This window comes from Mastigoproctus giganteus, chromosome 6, assembly GCF_048544385.1.
Source record: "Mastigoproctus giganteus isolate SK-2022 chromosome 6, ASM4854438v1, whole genome shotgun sequence".
Lineage (NCBI taxonomy): Eukaryota > Metazoa > Arthropoda > Arachnida > Uropygi > Thelyphonidae > Mastigoproctus > Mastigoproctus giganteus.
The window spans coordinates 163649246-163674132 of NC_143580.1; the positions used below are offsets into that span (position 1 = coordinate 163649246).

General features: G+C 35.2%; 1 protein-coding gene across 5 annotated transcripts in view; it reads left to right on the top strand.

Annotated features, from left to right (window-relative positions):
• LOC150084715 (echinoderm microtubule-associated protein-like 2) overlaps positions 1 to 24887 on the top strand; it is a 364524-nt gene that overhangs the window by 106202 nt on the left and 233435 nt on the right. For all 5 annotated transcript variants that reach the window (XM_090376571.1, XM_090376573.1, XM_090376572.1 and 2 more), the window contains 2 exons: positions 4210 to 4339; positions 14665 to 14814. In XM_090376571.1, the coding sequence (XP_090232697.1) occupies positions 4210 to 4339; positions 14665 to 14814 (280 nt within the window). The remainder of the gene's footprint in view (positions 1 to 4209; positions 4340 to 14664; positions 14815 to 24887) is intronic.

Below are 24887 nucleotides of genomic sequence, written 5' to 3' on the forward strand. Positions count from 1 at the left end.
TAAGAAAGGCACATGGGGTGGAAGGGATCTATCCAGTTATATTAAAGGAGGCAGCAAAGGAAGTAAGCAAACCCTTAGCCTGAGTCCAAGGAAGCTCTCATAATTATGAGGGCTTCCTTGGAATCAGGGGAAGTCCCCCATGGACTGGAGATGTGCAAATGTGACCCCAAATCGCAAAGGAGGATCAAAGGGCGACACAAGTAATTATTGACCTGTTAGTTTAACTTCTATTCCAGGGAAATTAATGGAGGCATTTGTTAAAGAAGCACTGCAGGATCATCTGGATAAGACTGCAGTTATAGTTCAGACACAGCATGGGTTTGTTAAGGGGAAGCCTTGTCTAACCAATTTGATTGGATAATATGATGTGGTCACAAAGGATATGGTGAAATGAGTTCCACTTTACTGAAATCTTCAATCATATAAAAAACAAATAAATTTTCAGATTCTTTTCTTCATTCCTATTTACTTATTACAATTGTGAAAGGAAAGGGACCAACGTTAGGTGCATGTGCTGGCAGTGCCAGGAAACGAAACAAAATTGATTTAGAAATAAAGATGAAAATTATTAAGAAGTATGAAGCAAGACAGTTTGTCATCTATTGCAAGGGAATTAGGTTTCTCTGCTTCAACAGTGAATAATATTTTAAAGGACAGTGCGCGTATAAAAGAACATGTCAGAGGATCAACGCACTTAAGATCAACAATGATTACAAAACAGTATTCAGGTGCTATGTTGAAGATGGAAGAGCTATTAATATGGATGGCAAATCAGATTCAGAAGCAAGTGCCACTGAGTCCAGTGGCCATTCAAGTAAAAGCAAGAAGTGTTTATGAAGATATTAAGGATAAGTACGATGAATCCCAAGCCAAGTTTGCGACAAGCAGCAGGTGGTTTAATAGGTTCAAACATTGCGCTGGTTTTCAAAACAACAAAATATGCAGTGAAGTTGCCAGTGGCGATTCTGCAGCTGCCGAGAAATGTTGTGATGTGTTTGAAAAAGTTATTAATGAATGTGGCTAATCAACATGGCAAATTTTTAAAGTTGACGAGACTGCTCTGCATTGGAAAAAAATGCTGGATGGAACATACATTGCCGAAGAGGAAGACAATGCCAGGTTTCAAGGCTTCAAAAGATAGGGCCATGCCCTTGCTTTGGGGCTAATGCAGCAGGAGATTACAGATTAAAACAACTGCTTGTGTACCATTCTGGGAATCCTTGTGCATTTAAGGGCATCAATAAAGCCACCCTACCCGCATTTCCGTTTGAACCAAAGAGCACGGATAACAGTATCTCTCTCTTTGAGGATTGGTTTAAATGCTGCTTTATTCCTGAGGTTGAAAAATATTGTAAAGACAACGGCATTCTTTTCAAGATTTTGCTTTTATTAGATAATGCTCCTGGGCGTCCTACTCATCTCGATTATTTCAATTTGAACGTGAAAGTTATATTTCTACTGCCAAACATGACTTAACTCATCCAACCTATGGATCAGGGTGTTATTTTGAATTTAAAAGCATACTATTTACACACAACATTTGCTCAGGCATTGTCTGCAGTAGACTGTGAGAAAAATTTTACGATCAGAGACTTGGAAATCTTACAATATTTACCACACCATCTTAAACATTAATAAGGCCTGGGCGGAAATTACTAAAAGTTGTTTAAATGGTGCATGAAAGAAAATATGCCCACGGCACGTAGAATGGTTTGAAAAAGACGAATCATATGTAGAGGTTACAGATAAGATTGTAAAGGTTGCAGAGCTACTTCAGTTGGAAGTTGTTGCCAAAGACGTGGAAGAGTTAATAGAGGAAGAAGAGAAGGAATTATGTAATGAAGAACTTATTGACTTGTGGGCAGCAATAATGAAAGAAGAAAATCCTGACGAAGCTCAAGATGAACCAAATGAGGAGCCAAAACACTTCATCACCAGAGAGATGGCAAGAGCATTTTGTGAAATTGTATCGGGAATGGCGAGGTTTGAGAAGATGGATCCTGACAGCAAACTATTCTTAAAAGTTAAGAGAGGGGTGAATGATATGCTTGCTTGCTACAAAGAAATCTACAATGAAAATAAAAAAGCCACCATCCAGTCATCCATTAATATGCCCTTTTGTAAGGTTGACTGGCCAACCCCTTCTAAATCTCCACAGCCCTCAACCTCCACAGCGGCGTACTTATCATCTGAAGACATTGATTCTGGCGTTCATGCTCAAGAGGTAAAACTTACTGATGTTATACCTGTCTCCTCTCTTTTTTTGTAATTTTATAATTTTAAAATTTTTTAATTTGTACACTTTTGTAATTTTTCCTGCACATGAGATAAAAAATTGAATAAATACAATAAATAAATTCTATTCACACATTCATCGAACATTTCTTTTTTAATTCAGTCAAGTCAGTGAGCACAATTGAGTGCTGCACAAGCATGGTGGAAATTCCAACTTACGTACAGTTCCGCAGAACGCAACCCTTATGTTAATCGTCAAGTGGCTGTATTTGTGTTTAATGAAATGGACACCAACTCTAGGTAGTGGCCCATTTGGTTAAACATTGCAGTAGTCTTTAACGAAATGTAATATCTTTCAGTTGTGTACAACTTGACACATGAAATCATCAATAATTAGTTGTAATAGCCAATATGCACAACTGGCTGTTGATTTTTAATGAAAGGTATTATGTGACAGGTATATCCAGGAAATAGTAGATCTCTTAGTTTAGTTAAATGCAGATGTATGATTATTCTTATCCCACCCTTTAATGACCTAGTCACAAAGGCTCTAATTGCACTTTGAGATGGTATTTTTAATGTTTTTTAAGTTGAGTATTATGGTTTGTGGTTTATGAACTATGGAATTTTTGGAGATTCATTAATTAAGCAGTTTGTGGGAATACTACTTTTTAAGGTATTAGGTTTTTTTTTAATTTTTTAAAGTTTTTGTGTGATTTTAATATGAATGCAGCAGATTTAGCAAAAAAAAAAAAAAAAAAAAAGGTAAAAAAAAAGAATGGCCACAGCATTAAGGTAAGCATTGATTTCAGGCATACATTTTGTCTGAATGTAATAGTCATTGTTGATGGTTGTCTCAAATTAAATGAAATGTTTCATCACCTGAATTGATTATATGCATTGGACTGCAGGGCATTTAATTATTTATTAAATGCCTCTTTCCTCTCATATGAAGTTTGCTGAGCAGTGCAGACAGGCTACCAGGGTAGGTCATGGAGTCTTGTCAATTAATATAGGAATTTTGCTAGCAGGGACTGGGACAGGGAGTTGATTATCCCATTGTACAAGGCAGTGGTCAGGCCACACCTTGAGTACTGTGTACAGGTCTGGAAGCCTAATTTTAGGAAGGATGTAGAGTTGCTAGAACGAGTACAAAGAAGGGCAACAAGATTGGTGAGGGGAACAAAGGGGGTGCTCTTACCAAGAAAGGCTTAATTTCTGCAAATTGCAGCACCTGGAAAGTAGGCACATGCGAGGTGATTTGATTGAGGTGTATTATGCCTTGAATGGGTTGAGTAAGCTTAATGCTGATGCGTTTCTTCCTCTTGCTCAGATTAAGAATCTGAGGGGGCCATAGATTCAAATTGTGGAAAAACAGTTGTAGAATAGATGTGTGGAAATTTGCCTCTAGCCAGCAGGTAGTTGATTGGTGGAGCAGACTTCCATCTCTTGTTGTGGAAGTTGATAGCTTAAATATATTTAAGGCTGAGCTGGTCAGGCATTGAGGGATGAAATGGGAGTTTTTTTTTTTTTTGACTGATGCTGCATAAGCTTGCTTTCTTGCATCGTATGCCTCTACTAATGCTAATGTTCTTCATATAAGTAAATGTTGCATCGAGTAAACAATGGATGCGTGACTTACCCACTTGTAGGGGTATACAGTGAATATGAGACCAACAAATGTTTTATTATTATAAATTCCTTTGCTTTCCTCTGCAGTTTATTGTAGGATTTATTATGATAAATGGTAAAATGAACTGTAAAAATTACACATAAGATTTTATTATTTCTAAAATCTTTGTTCAATGTTGCAATCATTTGAAAGTTTAAGCTTTATTTGGGTATAGAGTAGAAATTGTGTACGTTATTTTTTGTTTTAAGTTTCTGTGTTTTAGATTGAAAATACTTGTATATTTCATATTACAGATTCATGATCTTCTGTTTATTCATTATTAATGTCACATTACTTTTTAGAGGAAGGCACAATAAAAATGTATTTGAGAGGAAAGCCTTTGGTGTTACAAATTCCAACTGATTTTCTTCAGGATTATACCCTCAATAAAGTGAATAATGCACCTTCTCAACGGCTAAAATTGGATTGGGTGTATCCTGAAAATGATTCATATTTTGATTGTTTGTTCAAATGTCGAATTTTTTCTTATCATAATTTTGTTTTTTAAATAACTTGTTTAAATTTATATTCTTATGTGTAAAGTTGCCATACTATATCATTTAAGATATCTTATTTTTATCATTTGAAAATAAAAATAAGTTTAAAGTTTAAAATTTAATTTTGAATTCTTGATTGTGAAAAGAAAGGATTTTAATATTACAGTTTTATAAGGACCTTATCAAATAAAGAGCTTTGAAAAAAATAGTAATCAATTGTTTTGTTTGAGGTATCTGTCTTTTAGTAAAAAAAAATTTTTATCGAATATTTATCGGTGAACGGGTTAGTGCCATTGCACTATGTTTTGTTCATAGTGAACTGCCGAAGTAAATAATTGGCATCGTTTTAATTGTATCTCATAATATGAATACTTTTACAACAAGTTCCCATGGTATTATACTACCTCGAATAAGTAACACTTCACCAGTGAAGAAGACTAATGTTACTTATTCTCAGCAGGTACCACCTTCCAGAATAAGTAACATTAGTATTTAGACAGTGAAGTAGTGTAGTTTTTATTTTATGTTGATAATGCCATTATTGATTTTGAGAAAAATTTGGGTTGGAGCAGAGATGAACACTGGCATGCTACTGGATGCAAATGCATGGAAATTGTCACTATATTATGAATGTTGCTTGTGGACTCCATGATCACCAGTCCTAATTCCATGGATGTTTTGTTCTTTGAGGAAGTCTAAATGGAAAATATGTGCAAAAGCAACCATTACACAAAAGAAGCAGCCGAAAAAAAGAAAGCTGGCAAGGGTTTTTAACAGTTACACATGAAATTTAGGGATGTGCTCTGCAGACCCTATTCGGCCACTTCAATAATTAAAACAAGTTATGTTTTGCCTCTTGGATTAGGCGCCTCCGTAGCCAGGTGGGAAGGAGCAGCAGTGCGTAGCACACGCTTCTTGATTAGACCGGGGTTCGAGCCCGTCACCACCAAATACGGAGGATGCGGAAAGATCAGGGAATGACCATCGCATATCCCAGAGCAATATGGCCTTAGTTGCTAATGCTCCTAAAAACCAAATAACAAAACAAACAAAGCCTCTTGGATTAGGGGACTCTTAATTCCTATGGCATGCAGGTTTGCCACTGAAATGTTGAAAGTCTTGATAAATGAGAATGTGCATTCAAATGTAATGAATGACACAAGGTGGCAGGATGATTCAATTAAATACAGAATTAAATGAAAAGTTATTTATTAGTGGCATTGTAGCTTTGCACAAAAATTAATCATAAGACAAAAAACCAAACTTATCTGCATGCTTAAAATTATGCTGTAGTAATTCAGGATTAAATATTTTTCCCAGCATATATGTAACTTTTATCCACTGTGAGAGTGGATACACTTTTCCTTAAACATATATTGGTGATGGTGGGTTTCTTTATATTTAATAGTAGATTAACCATGCCAGCCAGAATTACTCTTCGCAAATGAATAAATCACATTAAATGTCTTGAAATAGGACAATATTGTTGGACAGTATTTGTCCTTTCCTGTTTGTCCTTTCTAATGCAGCAATATTGAAGAGGACAGTATTGTTAAATTAGAAAGCAGTTACACCTGAGGAACTTGAAGACATCATTGCATTGCGTTTTTTCATAAATAATAATAAATATAATTATTATTTTTTCATAAATATCACATAGACCAGCGGTTCCCAACCGGTAGTTTGTGAACCCCCCCAGAGGTTCACAAAAGTGTTTTAGGGGGTTCACACTAAAAATTCTGTAATGGCATCTGCTTAGATTTAAATAGGTGTCTTTTTGTAAACTACAAAACAGTTTAATATTAATTTATGCAGTTTGGTTCAAAATTTATATTAGTTGTGGTTTAGGTCATGCACCCTTACATAGTGACCATGCACAACAGGATGTTAGTGGAGCATGTTTTCATTGCAAACATGCCGATATATTTCAAAATAATAATATGTATATAACTAATAATAAATAAAAATAGAATAAAGTAAAATAAAATTAAATCTAAAATAGAGAATTGCCAATAAAAGAAACCACATCTCCCACAATTCCTTATAATTAGTTCACTATCTTATAGTATATCATGTTAAATAAATGTTTTCCATGCTAAATTTTTTTTTATGTATAGGTACTCAATAATAAGTTTATATTATTACATGATATTGCTTATAAAAACATAGTACTGGAAATATTTTATAATAAAAATTCAGATAAATATTAAAAATTAAAATTAAAATATTATTTATAGCTGTCATCAGATATGGGGGAGAGGAAACATATTTAGAAAATGGTTGAATATAGGTAATGGAAAATATGCATGATCTGATGTCAGCAGAAATAATTATTGATACATGATCAGGTATTCATCAGGGGACTACATTTGACCATGTATATATCAGGAACTGCATTTCTATACTTGTTCATAGTAGTAGAAGAAAATTGAATGACCAAAACAAGTGATGATAAAGAAATTAGCACATTTTAATACAGTATGGACAAGGTAGTCCCAACGCAGTGTAAATTATTGAGGTATAAATAATTTAGTTAAAATAGAAAAATGTTAAAATGAATATATAGAATTTATTGTAGGATTTAATTGTGTAATAAATAGATAGGAAATCAATTTAGAACAAGCAAATGGTATAAGGGTGAGGTATTAAATTGAAGAAGGGGAAGGGAAAAAGTAGTATTTTAAATAAATAAAGAAGAAAAATAGCGATAGAAGTAGGATAGTAGCAATGTTCGTTTCACCCTCGTATTGCACTAATAGTTCAACGAACAGGAAGAAATTAGAAACAGACAGCAGAAAGATAAAAAGCATAGAAAAAGTAAATAAAAGACACTAAGCTTGCTGTGGTTGTGAGGTCCAACCTTATAGTAAGGACTTTGGCATTAGTAAGCTTTAGTATAAAAAGGAGGTAATACCAAAAGCTTGTATAGAAATATATGTCGAATATGCCGGTAAAACGAAACGAAAGTAAAATAAGAAAGTGAACATGTACGATACCTGGAATATTACAAGTAATGCGAAGTGAAAACTAGTCTGGCAGGAAAAAGGTGGGGAGATGAAGTGCATCAATTTAGTAGAGTAGCTTGAATGCAAGCAGGTTTCAACCAAGTGAACAATATATTACATGATAGAGCAATTTATAGCAGCGAAGTGGACTTAATAATAAGCAGTGTGGAAATTCAAAAAAGCAGGAACGTAGTGACCTCTATAGTCGTATTTAGAATACAAGTGCATGGAGATAATTTATAATAAGCGTTGGGAAAAGTGAGAGACGCGATTAGTATAGCTTTAAATTTAATAAAGTCATACACAATTAAACATTACCGTTAACGTTGTGTCAAAAACCATACACACGTAGACCAAAAGATAGGGTTACGTTATAATAAGCTGTATATTAAACTTATCAGTGAAAGAAAATAAGAATCGTAAATATTTTAAGATATAAATAAATTGATATATTCAAATTTGCATGCAGGTATATCCAAGGAAAAATAACTGATTTAAGTCCATGGAAAAGTAACATGGTGACATGAAATCTTAAAATAGTGTAGTAAAGGATCCAATATTAAAAGAACATGCAATAGGCCCATGAGTATAAAACGATTCCAAGGAAACATTTACAAAGTATAGAAGATAATAATTCAGTGTATATAAAATATACACATCCACAGGTAGTTTTAGGTGTGTATTTTCTGTGGAAATATAAGTAAATGCAACCAAGGAAAAAGAATCAGTAGACATTATATCCAATGGTAGTAGTTAAGAATCCAGTTTTGAAGTGATATAAATTCCAGGGATATAAATAACATGGAATAAGACCAGGAATATGTAGTAATTCCATGGAAACATTTAAAACTAGAAGAAACCACAGGGCGCATCAGGTGTGAATTAGTGTGGAAAGGAGGTGAATGAGAAAAAGAATTAGTTGACATTATAACCAATGGTAGTGTGATTAAGAATCCAATTATGAATAGGTATACTTCCATAGCCGAGTGAGCAGGAGTGGGAGTGCAATAGCACACGCTCTTCAAGTAGACTGCGGTTCAAGCCCCTGACTGCTAAATACGGTTGATCTGCTAACCCGCACTGGACCAGTGTGGCAGATTATGGTCCATTTCCTTCTACATGAATTGTTGAGGAGGCTTCCATCCTGCAGTGGGTTGTTAATGGCTGCAGTTTACCTCAGTGTTTTTTTTTTTTTTTTTTTTTTTAATACTTCCAGGAATGAAAGTAACATGGTGACTAAAGATCCAAAGGTGTAGCAAAGTCTGTGTAAAATAAGTAATTCCAAGGAATCAACTATAATATGAATGACCAGGAAATAATTCCAGGAATAACAAATCAGAAGCATCCACTGGAAAAATTCACTGTGGAAAGAATAGTAGATGTATCCCAGGAAAAAACCAGTTGACAAATCCATTGGTAGTGTAGTTCAGAATAAATCCATGGACATGAAACAATCTTTACTTCAGATGGAAGAATAAGAATAAGAAGTAATTCCAAGGAACCAAATAATTTGGATGTCTTTATAGTAAGGAGATTGTATAAAGTGATATATACAAAGTTAAGTGGTATAGACCAAAGCCACTAAAATCTGAAGGCTGCTATGTGATTTTAATGGAAAAATCTAGAAATGGATATTCAAAGGTATAGTATGTTAACATAAGCTTGTAAAATTCAAGACCCACAAAAGGTAAATTCTACATATAATATAAACCTTATCCTAAAACAAATTAGTAAAGTCAGTAAAGACTCAGTATGGGTGGTTAAATATAAATAAGCCAAGATTCAACATGGGAAGTTAATTAAAAGTAATTTCATGAATGATTATTAAAACAAATCCAACGGATGTACTAGAAAAATCATAATATAACAGTAGAAACTTAGTGAGTAAAGAGACAAGGTTATCAATCCGAAGAAAATATTTGTATTGGAAATCATACGTAGCTGTTTCTTACCAAGTAGTGGAATTCCACCAGATAATTTTCAACTATACAGATACATTTAGAACTGACCAGTATATAGTAAATTGTAGTTGAATTTGTTACTGATAAAATGAGAGACAGTATTAAAACAGTATTTTATAAAGTAAATTGGCTTATTATAAAGTTGTACAGTAGTTGGTTACTGCATATGTTAGCCAGTCTTGTGGTTTGGGTGCTAATGTTATATGCACCCTAACCACAAGACTGGCTAACATATGCAGTAACCAACTACTGTTCAGCATAAAATGATGCCAGTTATCTATTTATTAATTTTGCATTCACTGAAACCATTTCATCAACTATATACCTTTTTCATATGTAACTCTTTAAACATTACCTTTAAACACAGGGCCCACCTACATATAATAACTACCAAGACAACATTTTTTTTTTTTTTTTTTTATGCTAATCATAAACATTCATTCGGTCACCACATAGTTACACATGTGACCTAACATTCACTCACATTTATACACTGCTTCAATACACGGGGTCACAAAGTATTGCATTGTATTACCATTCACATAACAGAACTCTTCATTTCATTGAGCGACATGAGCAGGGGATTAATTGTGCACAAGCGCACCTTTCCAGTTCATCCCGCAGATGCTTAGTGGAATTGATATCTGAGGATTGGGCCAACTAGGACTTGATGCTTGAAATTTTGTGTTCCTAAACCATTCTTTCAAACATTTTATGTGGCAGATGGTTACATTGTCATCTCAAAAGTGCTACTCTCCACAGGGGTAGAGTTAGGATACTTGATACAGGGGTAGTCTAGGATACTTGGTTCACAATAATATTCAAATGTGTTCTGAATTCACAGTGCCATCCAGTGGGATTAGCAGAACTAATAGTATGGTATGAAAAATTGCCTCGGATCATATCTCCAATAGCCTGTATTATCAGTACACAACAAGATGGTTTTAGTGTCTCATGTTGTTCCTCCGTTTGTATATGGTTCTGTCAGTGCTGAAAAACATAAATTGGACCTTGCCAGACCACATGACTTGCTTGCAGTCTTCTTACACCCATTCTTGGCATTCCTTGCACCACTGCAACCATATTTTTCCAGTTGGCAACTGAGATCAGTGGCCTCTGTGAGGATTGATTAGATTGGTGAGTACAATCCAAATTAAATGCTTCAATTAATTGTTCCATCATTTGGCAGTATGTTCACTTGATAATCTACTTCAGACATTGAGCACCTCACTCCATCACCTTATATTTTTGGCTGCTGTTGCATCTGTTTATGGATGTTTTTCATGTGTTTTTCCATTCATTAAAGACTTGAATGACAGAAACATGTGCTGACAATCACACCTCTTTGGAAGTCTATGTGATCTTGCCGGTTCTCCATTGCCAGTGACCTGATTTGGCCACTGGTTATAACATGGCTTTATAGTGTTTTCCTGGTCACGTCACATATATCGTGTGTACTAACTGTTCTATATCAGAGGTTCCCAAACTTTTATACCTTGAGTCCCCCCCATAAAATTTTTAAAGAATTTCATACTCCCCATCCAAGTTCCAAAACAAGTGCACATAAACAGATTTGACCAAAAATTTAGCAATGCATTTTGCATAGTTTTATAAATTAATATATACTTCAATATAGGAATAATAGAAATAAATAAAAAAACATTTTGTATTTGGATTAATGGGATGGTTAGTTCATATTTAATCAAAAAAAAATATTTCATGGAAACAAGTCCTCCCCCACCCGGAAAAAAAAACCCAAGTGTGCCTCCAACTCTTTGGGAACCTCTGTTCTGGATTCTGCTTTACTTATTTATTTTAACAATGTTTAACCTAGTTTATTAAATATTATGATTGTGCAGAATAGAATAAAAGTAATTCTTTTAAAATACCAATGCAATGTTTGTTTCCATGCTAATTCACACGTTTGTTACTTGCATAATCACATGCAGGTAACAAACACGTTGTTGCGAAGTAATAAAAACCATATATTGCCACACAACCTCTTTCATTTACATATTTTTGCATAGATTGTTGCATATAGCCAAAACCTACATTATTTTAATAAGGTGGCCAGATATTGGATAACACAGAGGTGACCAACTGAATTTGTGATGCGATCTACCATCTCAAGAATTTGATTGCACATGGTTAAAAAAAGTTAATCAACACATATTGAAAAATGTTGTTTATAAATTTTAAAATTAAATACAATTCAGAATTCTTATTTTAAATTCACAAGTATTTAAATTTTTAATTTATGTGAAGTTTGTGTCTTCATGTCATCTTCCAAGCTTTCAAAATATGCAATATACTGTGATAAGGCCAACCGTAAAGAATCTTCTTTACGGTTGGCCTTATCAATTGTAAAGAATCTTCTTTACAATTGGGTGGTCCCACACTCAAGGTGGGGAATGAAAGAGATTTATAGGTAATTGTACAGGCCAATAGGAAGTTTCTGTGCAGTGCAGGCAAGTTGCTAGGACAGCTCATGGAGTTTTGTCAGTGATATACAGTATTTTACCAACAACAATAAGGAAGTGATTATCTTGTTGTCTAAGACAGTTGTCAGACCACATCTTGAATACTGCATGCAGGACTGGAAGCCTCATTTTAAGAACGATGTGGATCTCTTGGAACAAGTGCACAGAAGAGTGATCAGATTAGTCAAGGAGACCAATAGATACTTTTATGACAAAAGAGTTGAGTTCTGCAAATCACAGCGCTTTGAAATTAGATGTCTGCATGGAGACCTGATTGAAGTGTTTAGGGGTTTAAATAGATTGAGTAAACTAAATGCTTTTGGCATCTTTCGCAAATAACACACATAAAGGGGCATAAATTTAAAATGGTTGTCTGCAGGATAGATAATTTGTTTTCAGCCAGAGAATAATTGATTGTTGGAACAAATTACCATCTGTTGTGGTGGAAGTGGATAATTTGAATATATTTAAGGATGAATGAGACAAATTGTTATAGGGAATGGACAGTTGAGTTGGGGTAATGGTTTAATTTTTCTGGTTGATGCCGTATAATCTTACTTCTTGCATCATTTTTTATTACTAATGCTAACTGAAAAATATGGTCTGAGTAGGTGATATGGCAAAAATTTATAAAAAAAAAAACATCAGCACAGTGAATTGGAGAGGCATTGTGTAAAGCTAACTATGGAGACCAACCAATCAAACTGCATTAAAAAATTTCTGCTTGAAGAATGCAAATGTTCCTGTTGAAATGCCAAAAAAAAAAAAAAAAATAGTGGAAAATTTGCTACATTGGCTCTCTGCTGCATTCAAGAACAAAGGTGGCATACACAACATTAAAAATTGTATTTTTTAGTCACAATTATATAAAATTGTGATTTTATATAAATAAATTAATTAAATATAGTAAATAATCTTTATTGTTTATGATTTCATTGAGAGACTTTTCTTATACTTTTGGTACAGTAGTGCTGATTTGAATTGAAAAATATTGCACATGTAAAAATATTACAGATGTGGACAATAAATTTCTTACTTAATTTCCACGTAACTTTTTCAGCATACAATCTGGAACTGCTCCTACTCTAAAATTGGCATGAATACTTCAAGATTTATAGAAGTGATCTACTCAAATTGCTTATGGTGGTATTTCTTTGTCAATGAATGTTTCTTGTTTCTCCAATACCTTTGATGACAGTATGTTTCATTGATTTTGTAAGAAAAGCAACTGATATTTATAAATGCTTGGTGACCTTTGAAAAAGAAAAGTGGTGCTGTCATAAGAATGGCCAGCTCAAAGCTTCAGTCTTATTATAAATATATTCCTCATAAATGTTAGTGTCTCTAAGTCATTACATATAATTTTAAAATGAACTGAATACTGTATAACTTTGTATAGTGACTGTATATATATTTTTTTATGTCTCCGAAAATTGTGCAATAATGCAAAATTTTGTATAAAACTGAATTAAAAACAGTTTAATTTTATGTAGTTTTGTTGGAAGTAGACTAGAATAATGGAGCAGTAGAATATTGGTAGAGTTTTAAAATGAAGTACAGGTATTTATGAACCAAGCACACTAAACACCGTTGTTTCTCATTTCTTGGTATTTATTTATAATATAATGTCATTATCTGGCAATAGGGTAACTGGACAGTCTTCCATTAGCGCTGCACCTGGTAGTCCAGTGATGATTTAACCCTCCTCTGCTAATGTGGTGGCACTTTTTTTTAAATCATTCTATTATTTTTTAAATTTGGAAATGAAATCAAATCCTCCTGTGTACCTATCCCCACCAGTAAATGATTATATATTATATAGTATTTTCATTTCTATATACTATGAATTAACAAGAAATTAAATTTTTGTTTGGGGTTTAACAGATGCCAGCTGATTAAAAGCAACTATCTTTCTTGTATTCAGCTCCCATTCTCACATGGCATTTGTGAGATGCTGCTGAGAGCTTTCTTAACTTTCTATAGAGCTTTGTTTTCACCAGCCAAATGCAAACAGCTGAATTTTGAATGATCCTGTACTTATACAGTTAATGCTTTTAGATCAGATCCAAAGGCACTATCGGGAACACAGATGATGTAAAGTAGAAGTACCTTAATTAAGCCAATTTTAATTGATTTAATAAAATTTTAAAAAACATTTTTGTTGAGTTTTACCTCTGAAAACTGGCAACTTTGGAACTTGAACATTGCTAGATCTTGGAATTAGCCAGATTTTGAGTGATCATTTATAGTTAAGAAAAAATAATAGTAATATTACAACTTATTGTATACTGTGTAAGTAGGGTGCTTCAAAATTTGAATTCAGCTGTTCAAAAACAGAGCCATTCATTTGGCATCTGAGAGATGCCAGGTGAGTGTCTGTTTCAATTTAGGGGAGGTGAGTGATCGGAAATTTCTAGAAATACGATAAAAAAAACATTTATTGTTATTGGTTTCTCTGATTTATTTTTGTTCAATATTTTGTAATTGAGTTTAACAAATCATAATTAATAGAACAAAAAAAAAGCTAAAAATTAAATTTTTATAATTAAAGCAAAAAAAAGTGTCTCAAAGATTCCATGCAAGCATATTTGTTACATTTAGTACACAAATGATGCAAACTAAAGGCAGGTGAGGGTACCAAGTGTAATTAAAATTTCAGTTGCATTTTTACAAGAACTTGAGAAGCCATAGCCGTTACTGCAGTAATTCATTACTGTATTAATTTCTATATCTTATATAATTTAATTGTATAGTTTAGCTTGTATAATTTAATTGCCTTTTCAAGATGAGAGCAATTACCTTAACTACTACCAGGTATGGCTATAGAGGACGAGACTGCCGTTGTAACTTGCATTTTTTACCTACTGGAGAAATGCTTTACTTTATTGCCTCTGTTGTTGTATTGTACAATGTAGAGGATCAAATCCAGAGGCACTATTCAGGACACACAGATGATGTAAAGTGGTAAGTACCTTATGCAAGCTTTAATTGATTTAATTGGATCTTGAAATTTGCCAGATTTTGAGTAGTTTCATTCTGAGTAATTTTGAGTAATTTCATTATAGATAAAAAAAATAATAATAATAAATGAATAATAGTAGTAATACTGCAACTTATTCTATACTGTATATATAGTATAGGGTGATTCAGAATTTGTGCAACCCAAATATCAAATTATAATGTTGAAAGTGACCACTTCTTGAATACATACTCTTTTCATCATATTCAGTGACACCTTTTGTATTGTTTGAATGTCTATGTTTAGGCTTTCATTTCCTCCATTGTGTGACAATGATTTTTGTACACTTTGATTTTCAGTAAGTCTCACAAATAACAATCTAGTGACATCAGATCTGGGGATCTTTGGGCTACAAATTTTTAGAAATAAGGCAATTACTGAAAAAGTCCCTCAGCATTGCCAGTTTCATTGGAAGTGTGACAATTCACCCTATCTTGCCGAAATCACGAATGGCGTTCACCATTATTGAGTAGTGCAAAATTGGTGTTAAATCCCATTATACATTTCTGTTAACTGTGTTCTCAAAAAATAAGTTGGGGTGGATGGGTGGGATTTATCGAATTATATTAACATATTTACTTCCCAAATGCAAAATTACTCAAAATGAAAGGCTTTTTTTTTTTTTTTTTCCCCCTTAATGCACATATGCATTCCATTATGGTCAAGAAATGAGTGCTGTTAAAGGAAAGGCATGTGAAATGAACAATTGAGCGATATTGGCATGCTGATTGAACCATTGGCTATTGCATTATGTTTAGGATTTTGCTCAGCATCAATCACACTGTATAGAGATTGATATAAAAGTTATATACTTGGTTCACAGTTTCAATGTTCTTTGCTTATGCTGAAGTTATTTTATCTAGGTAGTTTTTCTTTACTTATGTTCAAGTTATTCTATTTAGTTTAGTATTTTTTCTTTACTTATGTTGAAGTAATTTTATCTAGTTTTGTATTTTCCACAAGAAGAAAAGTAAAGGCAAAGTTTTTTTGAAGATTGCTTGCCGAATTTTAATTTTTTGGTTTGCGAAATACAAGACATTGCTCCTAGTGGGTGTCTGTTGATAAAATTTTATGTAAAAAGTGTTTTCTTATAAAATTTTACCCTAAAATGGATCCACAGCCTGGGACGTCAGGACTGAAAAGGAACATGGATGGACAGTATGTTGAAACTGATAACGTTGAACGAGATCTTTATAATATGTTATCTGATAGTAAAATAGAATTCTATTCAAGTAATGTGGATTCTGAATTGCTTTCAGATGTATTTGTTAATATCAGAATGCTAAAAACAACAGATACCAGTGTTACTACTCGGAGTGATGATTCTTCACCGATGAAATCTATCTCCTAAAAAGCAGTGTCTGCTTCCAGCGCGCCAAGAGAAGTGCCCCGCAGAAGCACCCCAAGGCACATATAAAGGACTCTTGCAAATATAAAAAGCAGAAAACGAGTTCAGGGATTCAGCAAAGGAGGTGCCATAATTTTGAGATCATATTGGAATTCAGTGGAGGTCCCTATGGACTGGAGATGTGAAAAGGTATCCCCAATTCACAAAGCGAGATCAAAAGGTGACTTGAGTAATTACAGACTTGTTGGCTTAACTTCCAATCCAGCGAAAATAATGGAGTCTTTAGTTAAAAAAGTAATGCAGGACCATCTAGACAGGAATGCAACTATACTGCAATTGCAGCATGGATTAGCTATGGGGCAATCTTGTCTAACCAATGTGATTGGATACTATGTTACAGTAACAAAGGAACTGGATGAAAAATATAATTTTGATATCATATACTTGGATTTCAGAAAAGCCTTTGATACTGATATAAAATACTACTGTACAAATTGGAGCAATGTGGCATTAAAGGTAAGTTCCTGCTATGGGTGAGTGCAAGAAAACGGTGGTGGTTTTTAATTGACACTGGACTAAATTCTTAATTGACACTGGACACTCTTCATGGACTCTTCAATTTTTAATGGACACTGGACATTCTTTGTGGACTAAATTTATTAGTGGAGTCCCCCCCCCCCAGAGTTCAGTGCTGGGCCCATTGTTGTTTTCTGTATTTATAAAAGATACTGATGAAGGTATATCAAGCTTAATGTTTAAATTTGCAGATAATACAAAGGTTAGTGGTTAATGACTAATCAGGGTAAGCTACTGCAACAGGATCTAAAAAAATTAGACAGATTGGCTGAGAAATGGCAGTTGAAGTTTAACATTGAAAAATTCAAGGTACTGTAAATGGGTAGCAGTAATCCCCGATTAATATCACTAACTGTGTGATATAGATGTAGGAAAGGAAAAAATTGACTCGAGTAAATAATACAAAGGTCTTCGAGATAATAGAGGAGGAGAAAAAGCAGTATGTACTGGAACTTAAGAACAAGTTTGAGCTTCTGCAGACTGCACAGGACCAAGATATCGACGAGGAATATTACAACTTTCTGAAAGTGATAAAGCCCAAGAAACCTATAGGGAAACAGAAATCCAAAGAAGAAAAAATTAGTCAAGAAACAATTGTCATGATGAACCGAAGACGACAAATGAAGAGCAAGAAAAACACTGACAGGGAGAAAATTGAGTATACTGAGTTATGCAAAGCCATTAGAAAGAGACTCAGAGAGGACATAAGAAGATTTAACACAAGAAAAATAGAACAAGCATTAAGGGAAAACAAAGGATTTAAATCAGCAGCCATGAGCAGTAATACAGAAAGACAAATGATACTGAAACTGAAGAATAGTGATGGTGTACTTATAAACAGCAGAGAAGGCATAATTCAAATAGCAGAAGACTACTATAAAGAATTATACAAGGAGCAAGGGAATGATACCAGCAGTGGGGAAGATGGATTGCAAAGCACCAACACATACGACATACCCGATATTCTTCCTGATGAGATAGAACATGCATTGAAGAAAATGAAGAATCGGAAAGCCCCGGGGGAAGATGAAATTACTGTAGAGTTGTTAAAATTGGGAGGAAGAGACATAACACAAAAACTGGCAAGACTTCACAAAGCGCATTAGAAAAGGTGTGACGCCTAATCAGTGGAATAATGAAATCATAGTTTTGCTGCATAAGAAAGGAGATAAATCAGAAATTGGAAATTATAGATCAATTAGCTTGTTATCCCACATCTACAAGTTGTTCACAAGAGTCATTACTAACAGATTAGAAAGAATACTTGATGAGAATCAACCGAAAGAGCAAGCTGGCTTTAGGACAGGATTCTCAACTATGGATCGCCTTCACGTAATATCACAGCTAATGGAGAAAGCAAATGAATATAAAACACCATTATGCCTGGCATTTGTGGATTATGAAAAGGCATTTCACTCCATACAGCATAAGGCAATGTTTCAGGCACTGGAAAGACAAGGCATAGATACCCCATATATTATGATTTTGAAGAAAATATATGAGAGTGCTACCTCCTTTATTAGACTAGACAAAGACAGTAGCAAATTTAAAATCGAGAAAGGAGTTCGACAAGGAGACACAATATCTCCGAAGATGTTTACTGCTGCCCTTGATTAAGCTTTCAGAAGATTAGACTGGTCGCAGAAAGGAGTCAATGTGAACGGAGAGTACCTAAACCATTTATGATTTGCAGATGACATTGTAGTTATAAGCCACGATCCCAAAGAATTAGAGGGAAATCTTAATCAGTTATGCACAGTTAGTAAGGATTTTGGACTAAAGATGAATATGACTAAAACAAAAGTAATGATGAACAAGTATGCCACAGAAAGGGAAATAATGATTGAAGGAGCAGTAATTGAAAAGGTGGAGTCATATACTTATCTGGGACAAGTTATTAGCTGTAATAATGATAAATGGCTGGAAGTCAAGAGAAGAATAAATTTTGGATGGATAGCATTCAGGAAATATAGTCACATACAGAAGAGCAATATCCCAGTTTGTCTGAAACGTAAAATAATGAATCAATGTATACTCCCCACCATGACTTATGGAAGTGAAACTTGGGCACTCACCAAAAGAATGGAAGAGAAGCTGAGAACTACACAGCGAAGAATGGAACGAATTATATTGGGAATCAGACTGTTAGATAAGAAGAGAAACACATGGATTAGGCAGCAAACTCAAGTAAAGGACATTCTTATCAAAACTAAAGAACTAAAATGGTCTTGGGCAGGACACATAGCTCGAAGACATGATGACAGATGGACTAAGAACATAACAGAATGGTACCCAAGAGGAGCTAGAAGAAAACCTGGAAGACAAAGATGGAGATGGATAGATGAAATTCATGAGTTTTTGGGTAGTAAATGGATGGCCAGTGCTCAAAACAGAAGGAACTGGTAAGTTGCTGGAGAGGCCTTCATCCTGCAGTGGATTGAAAATGGCTGATGATGATGATGTGTGGTACTGTACTCAGGATAATGGAAAATGAAAGACTTGAGGGGGGGGGGAGATAATTGTACAATGAGATATGAAGTTCACTGAGTAATGGAGATAGGCTGCCAGGACAGCTCATTGGGTTTTGTCAATGATATATAGGAACTTTGCTAGCAGGGATAAGGAGATTATCTCATTGTACTGGGCAGTGGTTAGACCACATCTTGAGTATTGCATATAGGTTTGGAGGTCTCCTTTAAGAAGGATGTAGATCTGTTGGAACAGGTGCAGAGAAGGGCAACAAGATTAATGAAGGGAACGAATGGGTGGGCTTATCAAGAAAGGCTTCATTTCTGCAAATTGCAGGTGCTTAGTACCTGCAAGGTGATCTGATTAAGATGTTTAAGGCTTTGAATGGATTAAGGAAGTGCAATGTGCTGATGGCATCCTTCCTCTTGCTCAGACTGTACACATGAAGAGGCATAAATTCAAATTAAGGAAAGATGGATGCAGAGGTTTACCTTCAGCCACTCGGTGGTTGATTGGAACATGCTTTCATCTGTTGTTGTAAAAGTGAGTAGTGTGAATGAATTCAAGCTAGAAATAGATAGGTGATGTGGGAATTTTTTCTCCATTAGTTTCCTTGGAACAGAACTGGCAGGCCTGTAATTACTCATGTCACCTTTCGATCTTGCTTTGTGAATTGGGGATATATTTGCACATCTGCAGTCTGTGGACTGGAGTCCAAGGATACTCTCATAATTATAGCTAAGGGTTTGCTTACCTCCTTTGCTGCTTCCTTAATATAATTGGGTAGATTCCATTCACCCCAGGTGCCTTTTTTTATGTCCATGCTCAACAATTTCTCCTCCACTTTCCTTTCAGTTAACACAAAGTCATTTAGCTCATTATTAGAGTTTGATAAACTGCTGGCATACCCTTTCCTAAAGAATTCCTCATGTGCGAATGTAGATGCAAAATACCTATTCAAGTTGTCCACAACCTGAGCAGGGTCATCAACAGAAAACCCATACACATCAAATGGTCCAATGTGATTCAAACCATTCCTTCTACTGTGATATAAGCATAGAAGTCTTTGCTGTTTTTCTTTGCTTTCTTTGCCAGAGACTTCTCGTAATCTGTCTTAGCTTGCCTAACCTCCTTTATGACTTGATTACAGACTAATTTATATCTACCATAGGCTTCTGTCACGTGATAATTTGTATGCCTCCCATGCACTTTTCTTCTCTTCCACATGTGTTAATAGTTCATCAGACATCCATTTAGGCCTCAGCCTCGAACAGTATTTCTTTATTGGTAAGAAAAGCCTAATAGCGTCTTTGATTACTTCCCTGAATACTTTCTGTTTAGAATTTGCTTTTGGTAACATCATCAGTTGGTCCCACTGCACAGAATTTAAAACTGCATGAGATCATTGTAGTCACCCTTATGAAAGCAAAAGCCTTTCCTTTTACTCTTGAATTTAGTTGTCTTTAATTAAATTCCACATTAGTATGTGCTGTGATTGCTGCCTCCCAGTGGGTCTTTCACCTGCAGATTCTTAATGCATGAAAAATCTCTGCTGATAACAGATCAAGAGTATTACTTCCTCTTGTTGCCTCTCTAACATGCTGCCATAGAACACAGTCATCCAAAAAATCCCCAAAAGTCTTGCTAGTGTGTGAGTAACCTACCCATAAATTCCAGTCAACATTTGGTAAGTTAAAATCCCCCATTATGAGAGATTATAGTATGCTTGCTCACTCTATTTCTCTGTATAACTGGTATACTCATCACAGTCATTAGGCCTATAACACAATCATACTCTCAGTTTTGTTTTCTCAGTGCTTATATTACACCCAACTGACTCAACATTGCACTCATCACCGATGTCAACTGGTTGCACTGCCTTAGATTTAATATGCTTCTTAACTAAAAGTATAACCTCTCTACTTCTCCTGTCCTGTCTGTCTTTCCTAGGCGCCTCTGTAACCAGGTGGGAAGGAGCAGCAGTGTGTAGCACATGCTTCTTGATTACATCGGGGTTCGAGCCCGTCACCACCAAATACGGAGGATGCGGAAAGGTCAGGGATTGACCACCGCATATTCTCGGAGCAATATGGCCTTAGTTGCTAATGCTCATAAAAAAAAAAAAAAAACCAAACAACCAAACAAACTGTTTTTCCTGTGTACATTGTACTACTCATATTCAATTTCAGCATTACTTATGTCTGAGTGACACCCTGTTTCTGCTCTTCTGCAATGTCTGCATTTGGTGACTTAATCAGTACTTCAAATTTATCAAATGTATTTACAATGATCCTAGCATTAGTGTACATGATATTGCACATTTGATAAATATTGCACATGTACATGAAAATATACGCACACATGTTCTTAACCTCAGTTACCCTGACACAGCCCATGTATTTATTTTTTCCATGATGACCCACAGCACGGCCTGACGTCCCAGATTCCTTGTTTTCCTGGCCAATATTTCATGTGCCAATAGTAGCAATGCAAAATCAATTTCACCTCTTTCTGCAGCTCGAGTTGAGCTGTTATTGTGTATTCCTCCCATGCTAGCAGTTTTCTGATGCTCCTATCACTGCCTCAATAGTAACAGCAAATATTCTTGCACTTTTTATTCAGGTGTATCCCATCCCTGTAAAAACACTCTCCTATTAACAAGCACAGACCACGCTCCGACATATATGATCCCGCTTTAAATGTTCAGTAACTTTGACTCTAAAAACTATGTAGTGACTTGTTCAAACTATTCAAATTAAAGACAGATTTTATTATATCCACTCTTGTGTTCATTTCTTAATTTGGGTTGATGAACTTAAAAATATATTCCCTATCAATTAAGATGGAGACATTATCTTAGAAAGAGAAAATATGTTCCCATCATTAAAGTTTTCTTAGCTCCTTAATACTTTAAATACCTCAGATTTCCTTTGGGCATACGTATCTAACTATAGGTGAGGAGAAAGGCCGGTCAGGCACGTGGGTGCATAAGTATACGTGCCTTGAGTGACCGGGGTTCAAGCCCGTGATTGCTGAATACGGTGCTGTTTCTTGTATTCTGTCTGTCTTGTGAACTCCTCTGACCATTTGGTCGTCCCGGAGTATAAACAGAAAATTTATTATTATATTTATCTACTTAAAGGGGAAGATCTGCCTATTTGTACATTTTGTCAGTCTACACTTACAGTGAGGCATATTCTAATAAATTGCAACCATTATAATAATCATTGAAACAATTTTCACATCGCTTTCACATCTGCAAGAACCATTGACATTACCTCATCTGATTGGAGACAATGCAAATCTAGCAGAGTTATGTTTTCTTAAAGCAGACAGGATTATTTAAGATTTTAACTGGTAATTGCACTACAGAATAGAATCAGGCACAATATGGCCTTAGCAGCCCTTGTGCCATTAAACAACATATCAACCATCAACCTCAGATTTCCACATACTGTGGCAGGGGGTATCAAAAAGTTCATACCCTTACCTAGAAATAATAGTCCTAGAAAGGTAAAACTTCACAGGAACTTTAATCCTTTTCTATATACTCTCCATGTATAGTAACACATTTCTCCCATCTATGGATCAATTGTTTAATACCTTGATCATAGAAGTCTGCACTTTTTGCCCGAAACCACGATTCCACTCCATCAATGACTTCCTGAGACAAATCAAAGCGGCATACATGCAATGGTTTCTTCATTTCTTGAAATAAGAAGTCTAATGGTGCTAGGTGAGGAGAATAGGGTGGGTACTGCAGTAGTTTGAAGCCGCACACAAATCCAACAGTTGGTGAGAACATTGTATTTGACATTGTTTCCTCAAAGGCACCAGCAATCTTGGAACCCATCGTGTGGAGACCTTAGACATATGCAGATGTAAAATGCTGTGGGCAGGCCCATAACTAATTCCTGCTGCATTTGCAATGAAATGAATTGTCACCTGTCTGTCACGCAGCACCAGCTGTTCAGCCATTGCAGCCATCTCACTATCTGTGGATGATGATGGCCTTCCTTCTCTGGGGCTCGTCAAAGACACTTGTACGACTGCACTGGAACTCCCATTTCCATGTTTTTACAGTGTCTTAGGATGGACAATCTGCCCATACACAGCTTTTATTTCATCGTCAATTTCCAGAACTTTCTTGCCCTGCAAATGTAGGAACTTGATCACTACTTGATACTCTACTTTGTCAACCATAGCATCCTTCCTCAGATTCCGGGCTCCGCCTGTGATGTACGATCACTTATGGGAATGAAATTTCGCATGTTAGTTATTGAATATGTAGATAACTTATATTTAAAATGGATCTTCCTACTGATGTTTTATCCAGGTCAGGGTACGAACTTTTTGATATACCTCCTCATAGGTGCCTAGTTTCCAAACTTTGTAATTTTCAGAACTGGAATCTCCTCCTGCGAGAATATTGCATTACATTCACAAGTAGTCCTGTAACAGCCATCCTTTTTCATTACTTTGACCTCTGCCTTTCACAGCCAGACAGAGGTGAAAGTCATTATTGCACTGCTTCTGTTGGGTATTCAGTAGCCTGGAAAGCAAGATGTCAGGGATTACAATGCTGGGGTCCTGATTAGACAAGCAAATTCATGGATATGTTAGGGCTAGGAGCAAAAACAGGTGCATGTATGCTTATGTGTAGACTAATGCTTGGAGTATAGTAAACAAAATGATGAATTTGACGTACAGTCATCAGTTCTGCTATAATGTGAATTTGCTCCAACCTGACTGATATATTAATAATAATGCGATTTTTACATTGGCTCATGCACAGTTTTGTCTGTGACTAACACAAGATGAGCGTAGCAACCTGTGCAGCAATACATACAAGTTTATGAAGCTTAAAAAATGTCAAACATCAAATGTGTGAGAGCTATATTTCCCATTAACTGTAGTTGTATTGATTGGGGAGACAATGTTGTCATTTGCTGTATTCATAAGATAACATTGGCGCCTCCATAGCCAGGTGAGCAGGAGCAGCAGTGCATAGCATACGCTTCTTGATTAGACCAGGGTTCGATCCCGTGACCACCAAATACGGAGGATGCGGAAAGGTCAGGGAATGACCACCGCATATCCCCGGAGCAATATGGCCTTAGTTGCTAATGCTCCTAAAAAAAACCAAAATAACAAACATAAGATAATAGGTGATATTGTAGGCCAACTCACGTTTTCAGGAACTCGCATTTTTCTGTTTGAATGGAAATTTCGTGAGTGGAGGAGCACGTTTCTGGAGGTCACTACCATAAAACAATAAAAACACTTTTGCAGTTTCTGTTTTATTGGGTGTTTCTGTTAGTGCAATCTAATTATAAATGGGTAGTAAACTCTATCTTATTGCATTTGCAATAATACCGATAGCTGGAATTCTGTGGGTTTTTATGTTATTATGTTGAAATGTGTTCCCCCCACCCCAATGAAATCTTCAATCATAAAAAACAAATTTTCAGAATCTTCTCTTTTGTGCGTGTGCTGTGTTTGTCATTATTGATTGCTTATCTTTTTTGCTGTTTTAAATTTTACAATCCAAAAAGAATAAAAAAAAGTCAGTGAACTGAAATATCAATTAGTACGTATATATTACAGTATTAATTTAGCTAAGCT